General features: G+C 55.1%; 1 protein-coding gene and 1 long non-coding RNA gene across 11 annotated transcripts in view; one reads left to right on the plus strand and one right to left on the minus strand.

Moving 5' to 3' along the window:
- MTSS1 (MTSS I-BAR domain containing 1) overlaps positions 1 to 13,450 on the plus strand; it is a 161,647-nt gene that overhangs the window by 144,586 nt on the left and 3,611 nt on the right. For 5 of the 9 annotated variants that reach the window (XM_064587893.1, XM_045895902.3, XM_064587894.1 and 2 more), the window contains 8 exons: positions 769 to 926; positions 2,342 to 2,449; positions 3,738 to 3,835; positions 5,706 to 5,916; positions 9,884 to 10,003; positions 10,881 to 11,075; positions 12,319 to 12,492; positions 13,053 to 13,215. In XM_064587893.1, the coding sequence (XP_064443963.1) occupies positions 769 to 926; positions 2,342 to 2,449; positions 3,738 to 3,835; positions 5,706 to 5,916; positions 9,884 to 10,003; positions 10,881 to 11,075; positions 12,319 to 12,492; positions 13,053 to 13,215 (1,227 nt within the window). The remainder of the gene's footprint in view (positions 1 to 768; positions 927 to 2,341; positions 2,450 to 3,737; positions 3,836 to 5,705; positions 5,917 to 9,883; positions 10,004 to 10,880; positions 11,076 to 12,318; positions 12,493 to 13,052; positions 13,216 to 13,450) is intronic. The other 4 variants (XM_064587895.1, XM_045895904.3, XM_064587898.1 and 1 more) reach the window with 2 other exon arrangements.
- LOC135364065 (uncharacterized) lies at positions 1,259 to 9,426 on the minus strand. Of its 2 annotated transcripts, none has more exons than XR_010410519.1 (3): positions 7,929 to 9,426; positions 2,123 to 2,252; positions 1,259 to 1,388 (listed from the first exon to the last, which is right to left on the minus strand). It is a non-coding gene; the product is annotated as an uncharacterized LOC135364065 (long non-coding RNA). The 2 variants fall into 2 exon arrangements; XR_010410518.1 differs by lacking the exon at positions 1,259 to 1,388 and adding an exon at positions 1,576 to 1,832.

Consider the following 13,450-nt stretch of genomic DNA (forward strand, 5'->3'; position numbering starts at 1 on the left):
AAAGGTTACCACTCCAAAAAAATAAATAAATAAACGGTTAACACTCTGTCTTAAACCCTAGAAATGGTTGCCTCATCGTCACTGGGTCTGTGGACATGGCCGGGGATTACCTCACACGGGGCAGGCTCAGCACTGACTCTACCTTTAGGTTTTCACCAGCAGAGACCTGACTGTAGGTCTTTTTGTTCCTGGGCTTGTTTTATAAGAGGAACATTCAGGACTCTCCACTGGGGAGTTACACTGACTGCCAGGGATTCTCAGGGGCCTCCCCGAGACAGGAGAGCGGAGACTTGCCATCTTTGTCTTCAGGGACAGAAGCTTCTGCCCGAACACAGGCTCTTTGATTGCGGCTGACCCGACAAACCAGCATGTACCCATTTTGGGAAACAACCACAGGCCCTCACCTTGTTCATCCCTTAGGCTCTCCGGAATGTTCTAAAAAGAAAGAATACTGTCTGGCTGCCACATCTGGGGTTTTGTTGGCAGAAGTCTCTGTGGGGTTGCACAAGGCAAGAAGGCCAGTCAGGAGGGGTCACCCAGGAAGTCTTCCTCGTCGGGAGGATAAAGGTGCCCTCCGGGCATTGGAAACAACCGGAAATGGCCAGTCCTCGGAAAACTGTGACCTTACATCCTGAGTATCCTTAAATAGTTGTTTTGAGTCCGGGAAAGAGGTGATGTCCACTCCGGCCAGGACTCGAGGGAGGAAGGGCATTTATTTTAGGGCTGGTGTTTCAGCGAGCCACGCTCGGGCCTTTGTTTTGTTTCCAGGGAGAGGCGATATCCAGCCTCAGTTGGACAGTGCTCTCCAGGATGTCAACGACAAGTATCTCCTGCTGGAAGAAACAGAAAAGCAGGCAGTCCGGAAGGCTTTGATTGAGGAGCGCGGCCGATTCTGCACCTTCATTGCTATGCTGCGGCCAGTGATTGTAAGTTAGTGGAAAGCTCTGGAAGGCTTCAGCTGCCAGTTTGGAGGAGATTTTCTTTTATCCATCCACCTGTCCTTGAGTCCCGGGGAATTTGCTGCGTGTCAGGGATCGTGATGGCGGAAGTGCTTCCGTAGGCTGGTGACGCTCTCTGGGTCGCCGTTCCTTGTTCATGGTTCTTAGCACCGGTCATTCACTTACTCTTTCTCCCCAAGTCAAGAAGGCCTTGCAGGGTGGTTCTTAAGGTGTGGTGGGCCCCAGGCCAGCAGCATCCCCTAGGAACCGGTTAGAAATGCAGCTTCTTGGGGCGCCTGGGTGGCTCAGTCATTAAGCGTCTGCCTTCAGCTCAGGTCATGGTCCCGGGGTCCTGGGATCGAGCCCCGCATCGGGCTCCCTGCTCGGCAGGAAGCCTGCTTCTCCCTCTGACCCTCCCCCTGCTGTGTTCCTTTCTTGCTGTATCTCTCTCTGTCAAATAAATAAATAAAATCTTAAAAAAAAATGCAGCTTCTTGAGCCCAACCCAGACCCTCCTGAATCCAAACCTCTGGGGTGGGGACCCAGTCATCTGGGTTTTAAACAAGGCCTTCGGGTGGTTTTGAGACTCGGTGGCCGACTTCAACACCAGTGAGTGACTGTGAAATTAATATGGGAAGATCCTCAATGAATCAGTGCAGACTTAATTTTTAAAGTAAATCATTTCCATGCGATAATTGAGGACTTCTGCTGTCAGCATTCTTGAAGCTGGTAAGACACCAGCTCATTTCCCTCAGCCCTAGCAAAATGCCCAAATAGGAGTCAGCCTCTGAGCATAGAACTTGTCCGTGGCTCATTCTTGCCCAGGCCTGCAGTCCCAGCTTGGCACTTCAGTGGAGCGGATTACTCCCTTCCGTAGTCTCCTGCTCCTGTCTCACTTGCCGTTTATTAAGTTGGTGGAAAACACAAGAGAGAAGGGGGAGAGTTAACGCTACTGCGCACACGTGGGCTGTCACAGAGATCCGTTATCCGATCCGGACCCAAATCACTCCCACTCGGGTCAGCCACTGAAGTGGAGTGACTTCAGAGCAGGGCCTCAGCCCGTGGAGGGGCTGTGCTGCAGGATCCCGTGGGAATACGCAGGCGGACCATCTGAGCAGGTGTGCTAGCCCCCCCCCCCCCCCCAGCACTGCAAGGAAGGCCACGTGTTTGCTTTGACTTGCTCACCATGTCTGGGGGGCGCAGTCACTCCATAATTATGGCAGAGTCCTTTTTCCCTTGGTGTTTCCCAAGAGAGAGGGGAGGCGGTAGCGCCTTCAGCACAGATGTACCAGTCTCGGGCGCCTTTTCTGAAACGCTGAAAGGGTCAGACAGAGAAACAGTTGGACCAAGACAAGGAAGTGAATCACTCATGATGACAACATGCTGTGCATTACTGTCCTTCAGGAAGAAGAAATCTCAATGCTAGGGGAAATAACTCATCTTCAGACCATATCAGAAGATCTGAAAAGCCTGACCATGGACCCTCACAAACTGCCGTCCTCAAGTGAACAGGTAGGAGGCGTGGGTTGAGCACTCAAGAGAGCAAACCAAAGACCTAAAGGTTCAAGGTCTTGAGGGTTCCTTGAGGCATTATCCCATTTAAAATCCTGTTGGTGTTTCACATGGTGATACATAGTCGTCATCTCTGCGAGCCATTATAGAGCACCTGTTGTGGGCCAGGTCGTGTTCTAGGCTCTTTGCATAGCCTTCCTCAGCTAATCTTCACTGTTATTCCCATTTTATAGAGCAGGACAGTGAGGCACGGAGAGATAAAGTCACTTAGCCACGTTCACCTAGCTAATTAGTGGCAGAACTGGGATTTGAACCAAGTAGTCAAGAGTCCGTGGTCTTAACCATTGTGTTTATCTGTCTTCTAGAAATAAACTCGTATAGGAACATGACCGTGATCTTGGTCATCCTTGTGAACCAGTCTCACTGAATTTCTCCCATTCTAATTAATTAATGCGTGAGGCTCTCTCTTATGAAAAAGATGACATTTTTCATGCTTATTCATTTAGTTCACATGACAGTAACATTATATCAGGTGGGAACAGCTGACGAATCACGTGCTGGCTTTTGCCCTTTGTACAAAATTCTTACTGCCTCCCTGGAGAACCAACTCCGAAGACAAACACAAGAGTGTATATTTTTCGTTCTATGAAATCGCTTTTGTTAAAACACAGCCGGCGTGCATTGACTCAATAAATAGACATTTATTGAGCATCTACTGTAAGAATGAAAGGTAGACCTCACATTCATGTACTTACTTGTCAGGCGGGGGAGCCAGATGCAGAAGTAACTGCGAAAGAATCGCCTTTTGCTCCTGATTCTGCCAGGTTTTCAAATATCAAGTTGTGGTCAGATAGGGCACAAGTGATCACCAAATATCAAGCAGCTAAAATGCAAGATCACCCAATCCTGAAACCGTGATTGAACCTATAGTTCTCGAAGACAAAAGTCCTATAAATTCTAGCCTGGATTATAAATGACTCTTGTAAATTGTTCATCTGTAACTGTAAATCAATCTCTCTTTCTCTCTCTCTCTCTCTCTCTCTAGACTGATATTCATGGTCCCCTCCCTCCCCTTGCAATTTTTTTTATATTTTTGCTTGTGTCAGAAAAAGGATGAGGACATTGATGGATTGGTAGTATGGTTCTTTAATTTAAAAAAAGACCTGAACAATAGTTTTTACATTATACCTCTGGATGATGGCAGAATTTTGATGTTACTGGTAAAGATTTGATGGATAACGTTTCCCTGCTCAGCTCCTTGATTACCCACTTGGCTCTGTCCCCTTAGGTGATTTTGGACTTGAAAGGCTCTGATTACAGTTGGTCGTACCAGACGCCACCCTCTTCCCCCAGCACGACCATGTCCCGCAAGTCCAGCGTCTGCAGGTAAGTCAAGCTGGACCCTGCTCCTCCTGACACACTCGAGAAGCATCTAGAATAGTTCTGCCATCTGCAGAATTGTTTCCTAGCAGTTTTCTGTTTGACCGTTCTTGGCTTGCTGACTGCAGAGTTTACTGTCCTCTTCTTGAAGGATGGAAGGTTCACCATGCATCACTGATCCTTCTTGGTGTCCTCGACCGACTGATCTTTTTCTTGGACTTTCCGAAGCCAAATGACCTTCCCCTTCTTGTGAATGAGTGTTGAGAGTAAAGAGCAGGTTGGATCTGCCAAATCTGTGTCCGGTTGTGTCTCTGTACACACTTGTGTGTGTGTCCTTTCATATTTGAGCGTGTCTAGTGAACACTGAACAGTGATTTCAGACTGAAGACACTACATCCTGACATTCCGGAACCTAAAAATGTTGGTTGATTTAGTGTCCTCTTTTGTAGGCTGTATGTGTGTGTGTGTGTGTGTGTCTTTGACAAATCTACTGGGTTTTCAGTTTGGTAACCAAGAAAACCATCTCACTGGTATAAAACGAAGCTGCATGAGTATCTTGTCTCTCTTAGAGTGTGAGCTTCAGTCGAAAATCCCGTAGCACTGACGGCATCGGCTATGAACTTGGTGGAGCGCAGATGCCCTCTTCTGGCTGATTGGCAGGCTGGGGGGGGGAGGGGGGAAGCAAAAATTATGATGATCATCCCCAGCCGCAGTCATTTCCTCTGGCACGCTCCCCTGTATCTGTCGGAGCGTCCACACCAAGTGATTCTAGCCTGGGGCAGTCACACGGCCTTGACCACATTGGCTGTCAGTGTTGGCGAAATTTGACAAGACTCTTGCCAGAAGCAGAAACCGCAAACTTTCTAATCCTGGGCTGGGTTGTTTGTTCTATCCCTTCTGATACTTCTACGACTGTACTTTATATCTCGGTTGGGACCACAGAACTCTGTTCAGGTTTCTGGTTTTCATAATTTGAGTAATTACCGTGCAGAGCGTTATTCGTTAGAGGTGGAAATGGAAGCAGACAACACCTCCAGGGAGTGTATCACTTCTCGACATCCTGTTGACTGTTCATCTCGGAAGCAAACAGCTTAGCACTGACTCCCTGGTGGTGTCGAAAGCTGCCCGCCTCTCTCCAGGTGTGCCGGTCACACCCAGCCCGCAGATACTGTCACAGATTCTTGTGGCCAGGGTAAAGCCATTCATTAAAGCATCACCTTTGTTAATAAGAGGTACGGCACGGTGACATGGACACACTGAGTGGATTTGCTGATGTTCTTTATGATGGTCTTGAGCCAGGTTCGTGTAGGATGGAGTCACCTCGAGGAGTCCCTTGGCACCTGCACTTCCAAGGCGTCGGTTGTCTGGGTTGACCTTGGTTTCCTGGCCCCAGATGGTCCATCTAAGGGAGACCCTCGCATATTCTAACCGGGTGGTGCTGCAGCCTCATGGTTTTTGCTACAGGGTCATGGGATTCTGCGAGCTGCTGAGCAGGGACGATTAGCCCCATCTTTTCCTGCCGCAGACATTAGGTCTGTAGCTTTGGTGGTAGATGACGTGGCAGAATCGGGTAGCACTGGACTCTTCAGAGTCATGGGCCTCCATGCTAAGGTCACCTCGTGGCACCATCAGAGAAGTGAGTCCCGGCAGACTCTTGGTTTATGATAACTCTAGTTTTCTCTCCCCTGCTCACGTGAAGAAGCTTTTGTTTGCTAGCTGAATCATCTGCTGGCTTTGAAACCATGCCTTACCGTTTGCCCCGCTTTTCTGTGGCAGGGGGCTGACTGCATTATGTTCTCCCCCCTCCCCCCCCCGTTTTTCCCATCGCTCCTTCCTCCTCCCCTCCCACGCCTGCTCCCTCTGCTTGCCCCCACAGCAGCCTGAACAGTGTGAATAGCAGCGACTCGCGCTCCAGCGGCTCCCACTCCCACTCCCCGAGCTCCCACTACCGTTACCGCAGCTCCAACTTGGCCCAGCAGGCGCCCGTCCGCCTGTCCAGCGTGTCCTCCCACGACTCAGGATTCATTTCCCAGGACGCCTTCCAGTCTAAGTCGCCGTCCCCCATGCCGCCAGAGGCCCCCAACCAGGTAAGGGGGCCCCGGGCTCCAGAAGCGGCTGTGGCGTCTAGTGCCCGGGCCCCTGCCCGTGGCTGCCACCAGGGAAGGACGGCGGCTCTAGCAGAGCCCTGTCCTCTTCCCACGAGAGACCTCTGGTCTAAGCTGTCACCTTTCGATGAGTTGTTTCCCCAAAGGGCGAGAACTCTAAGTTGGGGTTGAAGCCTGTCTCCATGGCGGTGATGGTCGCGTCACCCCGTTGGGTCGGGGAGTTTTCTTACGCAAGGAGACGGACCACCCTCTGGCGCCCCTGTCAGTGTCCGGCTCAGCGTGGTGCTTAAGGAACGACATTGGTGCAAGGGCGGCCCCTCCCCTCCCGCCCTCTCTGCTTCCCTCTGAGCGGTGGAGATTCTGGGAAGCCTTCCGGGGCACTGCCCGGTTCCCTGTCGCAGCTGGCGCGAGAATGAGAGTGGATCCTGAGAGCCCTTGCAGATGGGTTCGGTTGGCCTTCTGCTCCCGGGACGAGGGACGATGGGGACTCTTCCAACCGCCGCTGCTTAGGCGGCGGCGCTAGACCCAGCGCAGCCCAGGCCAGCGGTTGCAGCAGGGGCAGGGGCTGGCGGGGGCACTGGGACGCCCTCCCCCTGCTGCCCTGTCGGTTCCCTCTCCCCCAGCCCCCGTCCCTGTCCCCTAGCGGCAGGGGCCCGGCTTCCCCCTTTGTAAGCGGCCCGCGCCATCTGCTGGGGAGCCCTCTGCGCTCTCTCGGGCTGCCCACAGCCTTTGGTCCTGGAGCCTGTGGACTCAGAAGGTCACGTGCTTGCCTTGTTTATACAGGTACCCAATTTGCATCACAGTCCCTGAGTATCTACCGTGTACCCGGCACCACCCTAGGGCCTCCCCCCCGCCCCCCACATGCTGTCCCTGTCGTCCTTCCGACAGCCACGGGGAGTATTTTTACGCCTACTCGGTTGTGGACACGGGGGCTCAGAGATGTGACTTCCCCACGTTGTGCTACCATGTGACCTGCAGGGCAGGGGGCGGGGGGGGGGGGGCTCCCGGAACAAGGGCTTCTGATGACTGATCCAGAGCCCTTTCTGTTCTTTCTCAGCCGTAAGGCGTCCTTGGAAGAGTGTTTGGGGGGCACTTCCTGGAGAGGAAGCAGCTGCAGTGTTGTGGGAATTTAAGCCAGAGGGCGACTTGCCTGACTTGCCTGACATTGCTGAACCCAGAGGCTCTCAGCTCGGTGGGCCCTCTGGCATTTTCCAGCCCTCTCAGGAGACTCACTCTGTGCTCCTGGGATGGAGACTCGACCTCACACAGAAACATCGAGGGCCAAGAGCCTTGGCTTTAAGCTCTAACGTGCTTGTCCTCGCGGGGGTGCTCTGGCTTGGTCTGTCAGGTGCCCCCCCGCCTGTCGCCGCCGCGTGCGCACTAAACCACACCTGTGTGTCTTGAAAGCAGTGTGAATGGTTGGAAGCAAAACAGGGACGTGCGATTCTTCCAAGGCTGTTCCTCTGCGCGGCCGAATTCTGTGTGTGTGGTTAGCGGACACGTTAACAGGGTATCGGGTGCTGACGCTCCTTTCTACGGAGGGGGAGGCCTTGCGCTCCAGCCTTCCTGTCGCACCGTGAGTGGGGGTCAGGCTGAAGCGAGGCTTCTGCCTCCGGCTACGCTGAGGGAAGCAGAAGGTGGCGTGTGGGGATTTACTCAAATCTGAAAGCCGGTGCCCAAGATCTGCTTGGCTGGCAGCTCTAGGGTAGTCTTAATAAGCTCAGGGATGCTGCAGCATTTAGTAGAGAATTCTAGTTTTACAAAAAGGCATTAGGGCTGCTTATAGTTGTAAGGTAAAGGGGAAGCTTAAGGAAATCGTACAGATCACATAGGCCGGAGCATTTATTTAGGACGTGAGGAAGGGAACACACATCTCTAAGCGGCAGGACCCCTTCATTGCTCCCCTCAGTCTCATGGCTCGAAGTGAGTGCCGAGTGATGGAGGATGTTAAGAATTCTCCCGTTTTCCTACCCTGTGCTCTTTTCAAGTCGTACCTTAGTGCCTTAGGCCCAGGAGTGGGGCTGTGTCTGTGGTGAGGGTCTCATCCTAGAGCTCTTCATTCCATCAAGGTGAGAGGATCTTTAGGAAAAACGAACAGAAGTCAAAGGAAATAGGAACCCACAGCCCTGCGCTGGTTTATGGGCTTTTTTTCAAGTTGAACAGACTTGAATTGGAGGGACCAAAATGAACAGCCCTGGCAAATTACAGAGATAACCGGCTTCTCTGGACACAGACGCACACATACACATACGCTTTCGCCTTATCGTCATCCATTGGATACAAAGTCTCATTTCGTCTTCTTCCGTTCAATATTACTGATCCCTAAAGATGAAAGAAATTGAGGTTTAGATTAAGCCCGAGGTTCCCCCACTGAGAAGTGACAGAAACGTTACTTGGATCCGAACCCCTCAAACTTTGGATCCGGGACCGGTTCACCAGACCCCAAGCTTGAGGGGCTGCCAGGGCACCCGCCAGGGAGCCTGTCCTTGCTGTGGTTCCACGGGGCCCCATGCGGCAGAGTGTCTTCTTGGAGTCTCGCTGCTTGCAGGATGGAGAGCCCGGATGGAGATGGTTGGCGGAAACTTTTCTTTTTCTGGCAGTGAAAGAAGTGGACAGAAACATGAGTCCGGCCTCCTTGACAGGGGATGTGGGAACACTTTGGGGGAAGTAATAGTAGACCCCAGTAGGGTTGGGCTTATTTATTTATTTATTTATTTATTTACTTTAAAGATTTTATTTATTTATTTGAGAGAGCACATGAGAGGGGGGAGGGTCAGAGGGAGAAGCAGACCCCCCGCTGAGCAGGGAGCCCGACGCGGGACTCGATCCCGGGACTCCAGGATCATGACCTGAGCCGAAGGCAGTCGCCCAACCGCCTGAGCCACCCAGGCGCCCTGGGCTTATTTAAACGAAAGGACGAGCCAGAGATTGCAGTTAGCTGTGAACAAAATTTAGAGCAAATACCTGGGTGTGCCCAAAGCACTATCCCAGGGGACCCAGTTTCTACGGAAGAGATGGTCATTGTCACGCATCCATTCAGTAATTCCAAGCACCTGCCACGTGCCAGAACAGGACTAGAAAGTTGAGACGGATCGGTGAGCCCCCTGGCCCAGTCCCTGCCTGAACTGAATGTCAGGAGACTGACCTGGGAGCACAGACCCTGGCCGATGGCGGGGCGGGGCGGGGGGTGACCCCCAGACTGGAGGTTCAATAAAGATCGGCATGAAGGGATGTTGTCCCAAGTCAGACCTCCTTTCTGTAATGGCCCCGCTCCAGATGCTTCCTCCCTCCCTGAATGGCCACTGGAAACATTGCGCTGAGCTCAGGGCTTCACTGTCCCAAACCTCAGAATCATTTCCCAGGCAGAGAAACCTAAAAACCTGTCCTGCGAAGATGCAGCTTCAGAGGGGCTGGAAACTGCCCTTCATGGGCGCAGAGGCTGCATGTGACCAGGGGCGAGGCCGGGAGTTGGAGACGTTGGAGCCAAAGCCCGACCGGGGGGGGGGGGTGTCAGTCCTCAGCTAATAAAGGGGCCTGTGCACCTGGGAGATGCCAGAGGCAGGCCCCCCCTGGGACCTGGGCTTGTGGCGTGAGGAGAGATGCCCGGGGGAACACCGGGAGTTCCCGCCCCTGACCGGCGCCCTGCACAGACTAGACACACCCAAATTGGGCTCCCGGCTGCGGGGGGCTGACAGCCTGGCAGGTCTGGGCCTTGCCACGTCTCCGGCTTCTTTTCGAGGGCTTGGAAGCCTCTGTGTGTGTGTGCAGTCTTGGGGGGAAAAAATAACCCTAACTCTCTGCTTCTCTCATCCTTCCCTCTTCTGTGTATATGTCTCTCTCTCTCTCTCTCTCTCTCTCTCTCTCTCTCTGTGCGTGCCCTCCCCCCGCCCCATCTTCTCTTTCGGTTTCCTGCTACTTCTGGTGGCTCGTGGTCCCTCCCTGCCGGCAGAACTCGTCCAGCTCGGCCTCCTCCGAAGCCTCGGAAACCTGCCAGTCCGTGAGCGAGTGCAGCTCGCCCACCTCGGTCAGCTCAGGCTCCACCATGGGCGCCTGGGCGTCCACAGAGAAGGTGACCGGCTGGGCCCCCGGCCACCGCGGCCACCCTTCTCCGCCCCCCCTCCCCGCCCGCCACTGGCCGTCACCGCCAGGACCTGAAACTTGAAATCAACCAAAGGCACACCCTGAGCAGCCACTCTTGGGGACAGAGAGAGGGACAAGGCTGAGGGCTTTTTCTTGAATGGGCGCCAGCCTCCTGAGCCATGACCTTGCCGTCGTCCTGAGGGAGAGGAAGGGATATGGGGAACTCGGGGGTGGAAGGCTCCTTCCCAGAACAATGCCGTGTGCTCATCCATCTCCCCTTTGCCGTCCCAAGCCCCCCTCCCCCACTGTGGCCCCCTTGTCGCCGTAGCCACACCGCCCGATGGGACCTCCTGCTGCATCAGAGGCTGTGTGCTTTTCTGCCTTTTAGTTTGCTGACCCCTCCTCCCTCTTGACCCCGATTTGGAATCTGCTCCTGAACAGTGTGATGATTTCGGAAACCTAGAATGAACAGATTTAGTTGACGCTTGAGAATGTTTAAATTTGCATAATGAGATGAGCAGATCACGATCACCCTGAAACTCTGCTTCGTTGGCTAAATGATCAAAAACCATTGGGAACGCCACAAGTGAAGGACACTGGTCAATTTCCACACTATTCCAGAATGTAGATAAGTTATGTCCTTGACCGAGCACTTGCCTGGTGTCCCACGGGTACTCTTTGCCCCGTGGCCCTTTCCGCCCCACGGATCATCCACGAGCAGCAGAGCCCCGCCGCTTGTTTGCCGAATAAAGGCTCCGGTCCCCTCCTCCCTTGAATGTCAATGCCATCTTGTACCTCCACACTCATCCTGTTATATTAATTTTATTTTCCTTTCTCCCCCCCTTTTTTGTTTGTTTTGTTTCCAGTTGTCTAACGGGTTTTCTCACTGTAGTTTGCCAAGTGAATCCCATGTGGGGCCCATGGGGGCAAGCCTTTCCCCTCATTGCCCGCCTGCCTCCCGCCTGCTCCCTCGGGTCACCTCTGTCCACCTTCCAGACTTCGCTCATTATCACACCATTGGGCCCGGCATGTTCCCGTCATCTCAGATCCCTAGCTGGAAGGTTTGTGTCTCTCCTCCCTCCCCTCCTCTCCTCTCCCTCCGCCCCCTCTCATGGCTGTGCTCCCCCCACTTCTGTCCCACGATCCCCCATCCTGACCCCCCTCAGCCCTCCCTTCCACACTCTGCCTTCCTCCCCATAGAACCCCTCTCCCTAAGAAAGTTTCCACCGGGAAGAACCAAAAAGCAGCAGGCAGATCTGAGGGAGAAATTTGCACGCAGAGCTGAGATGGGAGAGGCTCCCTGTCACGCACCTTCCCTCAGCCCGGGCAGACGGTGGCGCCCTGCAGTTCCGCGCTGCTGGGGGCTGCTGCGGGGTGTCAGCATTACAGGGGCTGGGAGCCACTGCCCTCCCCGGCCGCGTGCCCCAGACTTGCCCCTCGAGTCCCTTACTGGGCCACGGCAACAGAACCATAATGCAAACTGGGGGTTGGCTTACCATGCTTGATCTCAAAAGTAAATGCAGACTTTATTTTTTAGTCTCATTTGTTTACTCTCAAAATGTGTTTGCCTTAATACAAAAACAAAGTTTTAAAATGAGTTCCTAGCAAGTCCAATCCTATTCTGAGAGGTGGTGTCCCTACTTCGAATAGTAGGTGATCCCAGGCTGCGGCATTTTGAGGTCTCGACTTAATCCCTCACAAGTAGTGTGGACCCCTCGTGCTCCTCAAAAATCTTTCTGCTGACCCCAGAGGCCTCCCCTCCCTCTGTGAGGGCCTCAGGGGGGCACTTCCCGGGTGCCCTTTGGGGCCCAGGCCCAGTTTCCTGGAGGCGGAGGTTCAGCCTCAGCGGGAGGGGCTGACTCCCGTTAGTGCCCCCTGGTGGCCACTTGGCTCAAGTGAAGCCATTTGGGCTGGAGGAGAGGGGGTCCCTTCAGACACCCGCAGGGAGGGCCTGGTCCCCGGGGCATGTGCTCTCCACCGGCTGGGGCCTTCAGACACCTTAGACAGTTGGTCAGCTGCAGGTGGCTACTAACTAAGAGTCACCCACAGGTACCTGCCTGGTTGGTGAGGGTGTTTCATCTTTGGGCGGATAGGAGGAAAGGGGAGGTTCCCGGGGGGCCCCGCCAAAGGATTTTCCAGTCCCTCCTTTTAGAGCCGGGTGAGGACGCAGTAGAAGGGCCTGCTGGCCTGTCCTAGCCCGAGCTTCCCCAGAGGCCGGCTGCCTTCTGTGGGCAGCTGTCCGGAGGCTTCTACAGCCTTCCAGATGGCGGAGGCCAGGCGCCTGACGGCGTGCCTTCTGCTTAGGACTGGGCCAAGCCAGGACCCTACGACCAGCCTCTGGTGAACACCCTACAGCGCCGCAAGGAGAAGCGGGAGCCAGACCCCAGTGGAGGAGGGCCCACGGCCGCGGGGGGCGCGCCCGCAGCGGCTGACGAAGCGCAGAGACCGCGGAGCATGACCGTGTCAGCTGCCACCAGGGTGACGCCTTTTTTTTTTTTTTTAAGATTTTATTTATCTGACAGAGACACAGCGAGAGAGGGAACACAAGCAGGGGGAGTGGGAGAGGGAGAAGCAGGCTTCCCGCGGAGCAGGGAGCCCGATGCGGGGCTCCATCCCAGGACCCTGAGCTCATGACCTGAGCCGAAGGTAGATCCCTAACGACTGAGCCCCCCCAGGGGCCCCAGGGTGACGCTTTTATTCGCTACAGCTGGTTGGACCCCTCTAGCCCTGGCTGGCGGCCGTGTGCTGACCGGCACAGGGGGCCGAGTCGGCCCGGCACTGGAGGGGCTTGAGCCCCGTCCCCCCACTCCCTGTTCTGTAGTGATTAGAGGGCCCCCAGGGAAGAGCCTGGCACTGAAATCGGACTCCTGGAACTTTCTAGAGCCTGGGTAGGACCCACAGACGGGTGATGTTCACGGGAGCGGGTTAGGAGTAGTACTGAGGCTCCCACTTGAAGGACGCAGAACGGCTCTGGGGACATGGGACGGGGGATTCACGGCCCTGGCGGCTTGTCTGTCTCTGTCGCCTCCCCGCTGCAGCCTGGTGAGGAGATGGAGGCGTGCGAGGAACTGGCGCTGGCCCTGTCGCGGGGCCTCCAGCTGGACACCCAGAGGAGCAGCCGGGACTCGCTGCAGTGCTCCAGCGGCTACAGCACCCAGACCACCACCCCGTGCTGCTCGGAGGACACCATCCCCTCCCAAGGTACGAGGCAGCCCGGGCTGGCGGCGGCGGCGAAGCGGCGGCCTCCCTCCTGGGCGGGGGCCGCGCCGCCACAGCGACTGCGCCGCGGTCTGTGGCGGTCAGGGCGCCCCGAGCCCGAGCCCCGGGTTCGGAACCCACTCCGCCCAGTCCCCCGGGAGCCCTGCGTCCCTCAGCGCCGCGCGCGCCAGCCAGATGGCAGCCCAGGGGCCAGAGGAGGGGTGGGGGGGGGGACCGG

The sequence above is a fragment of the Mirounga angustirostris genome, unplaced genomic scaffold (genome assembly GCF_029215605.1).
Source record: "Mirounga angustirostris isolate CCGP_5_RB_7025 unplaced genomic scaffold, mMirAng1.0.hap1 SCAF_4, whole genome shotgun sequence".
Classification (NCBI taxonomy): domain Eukaryota; kingdom Metazoa; phylum Chordata; class Mammalia; order Carnivora; family Phocidae; genus Mirounga; species Mirounga angustirostris.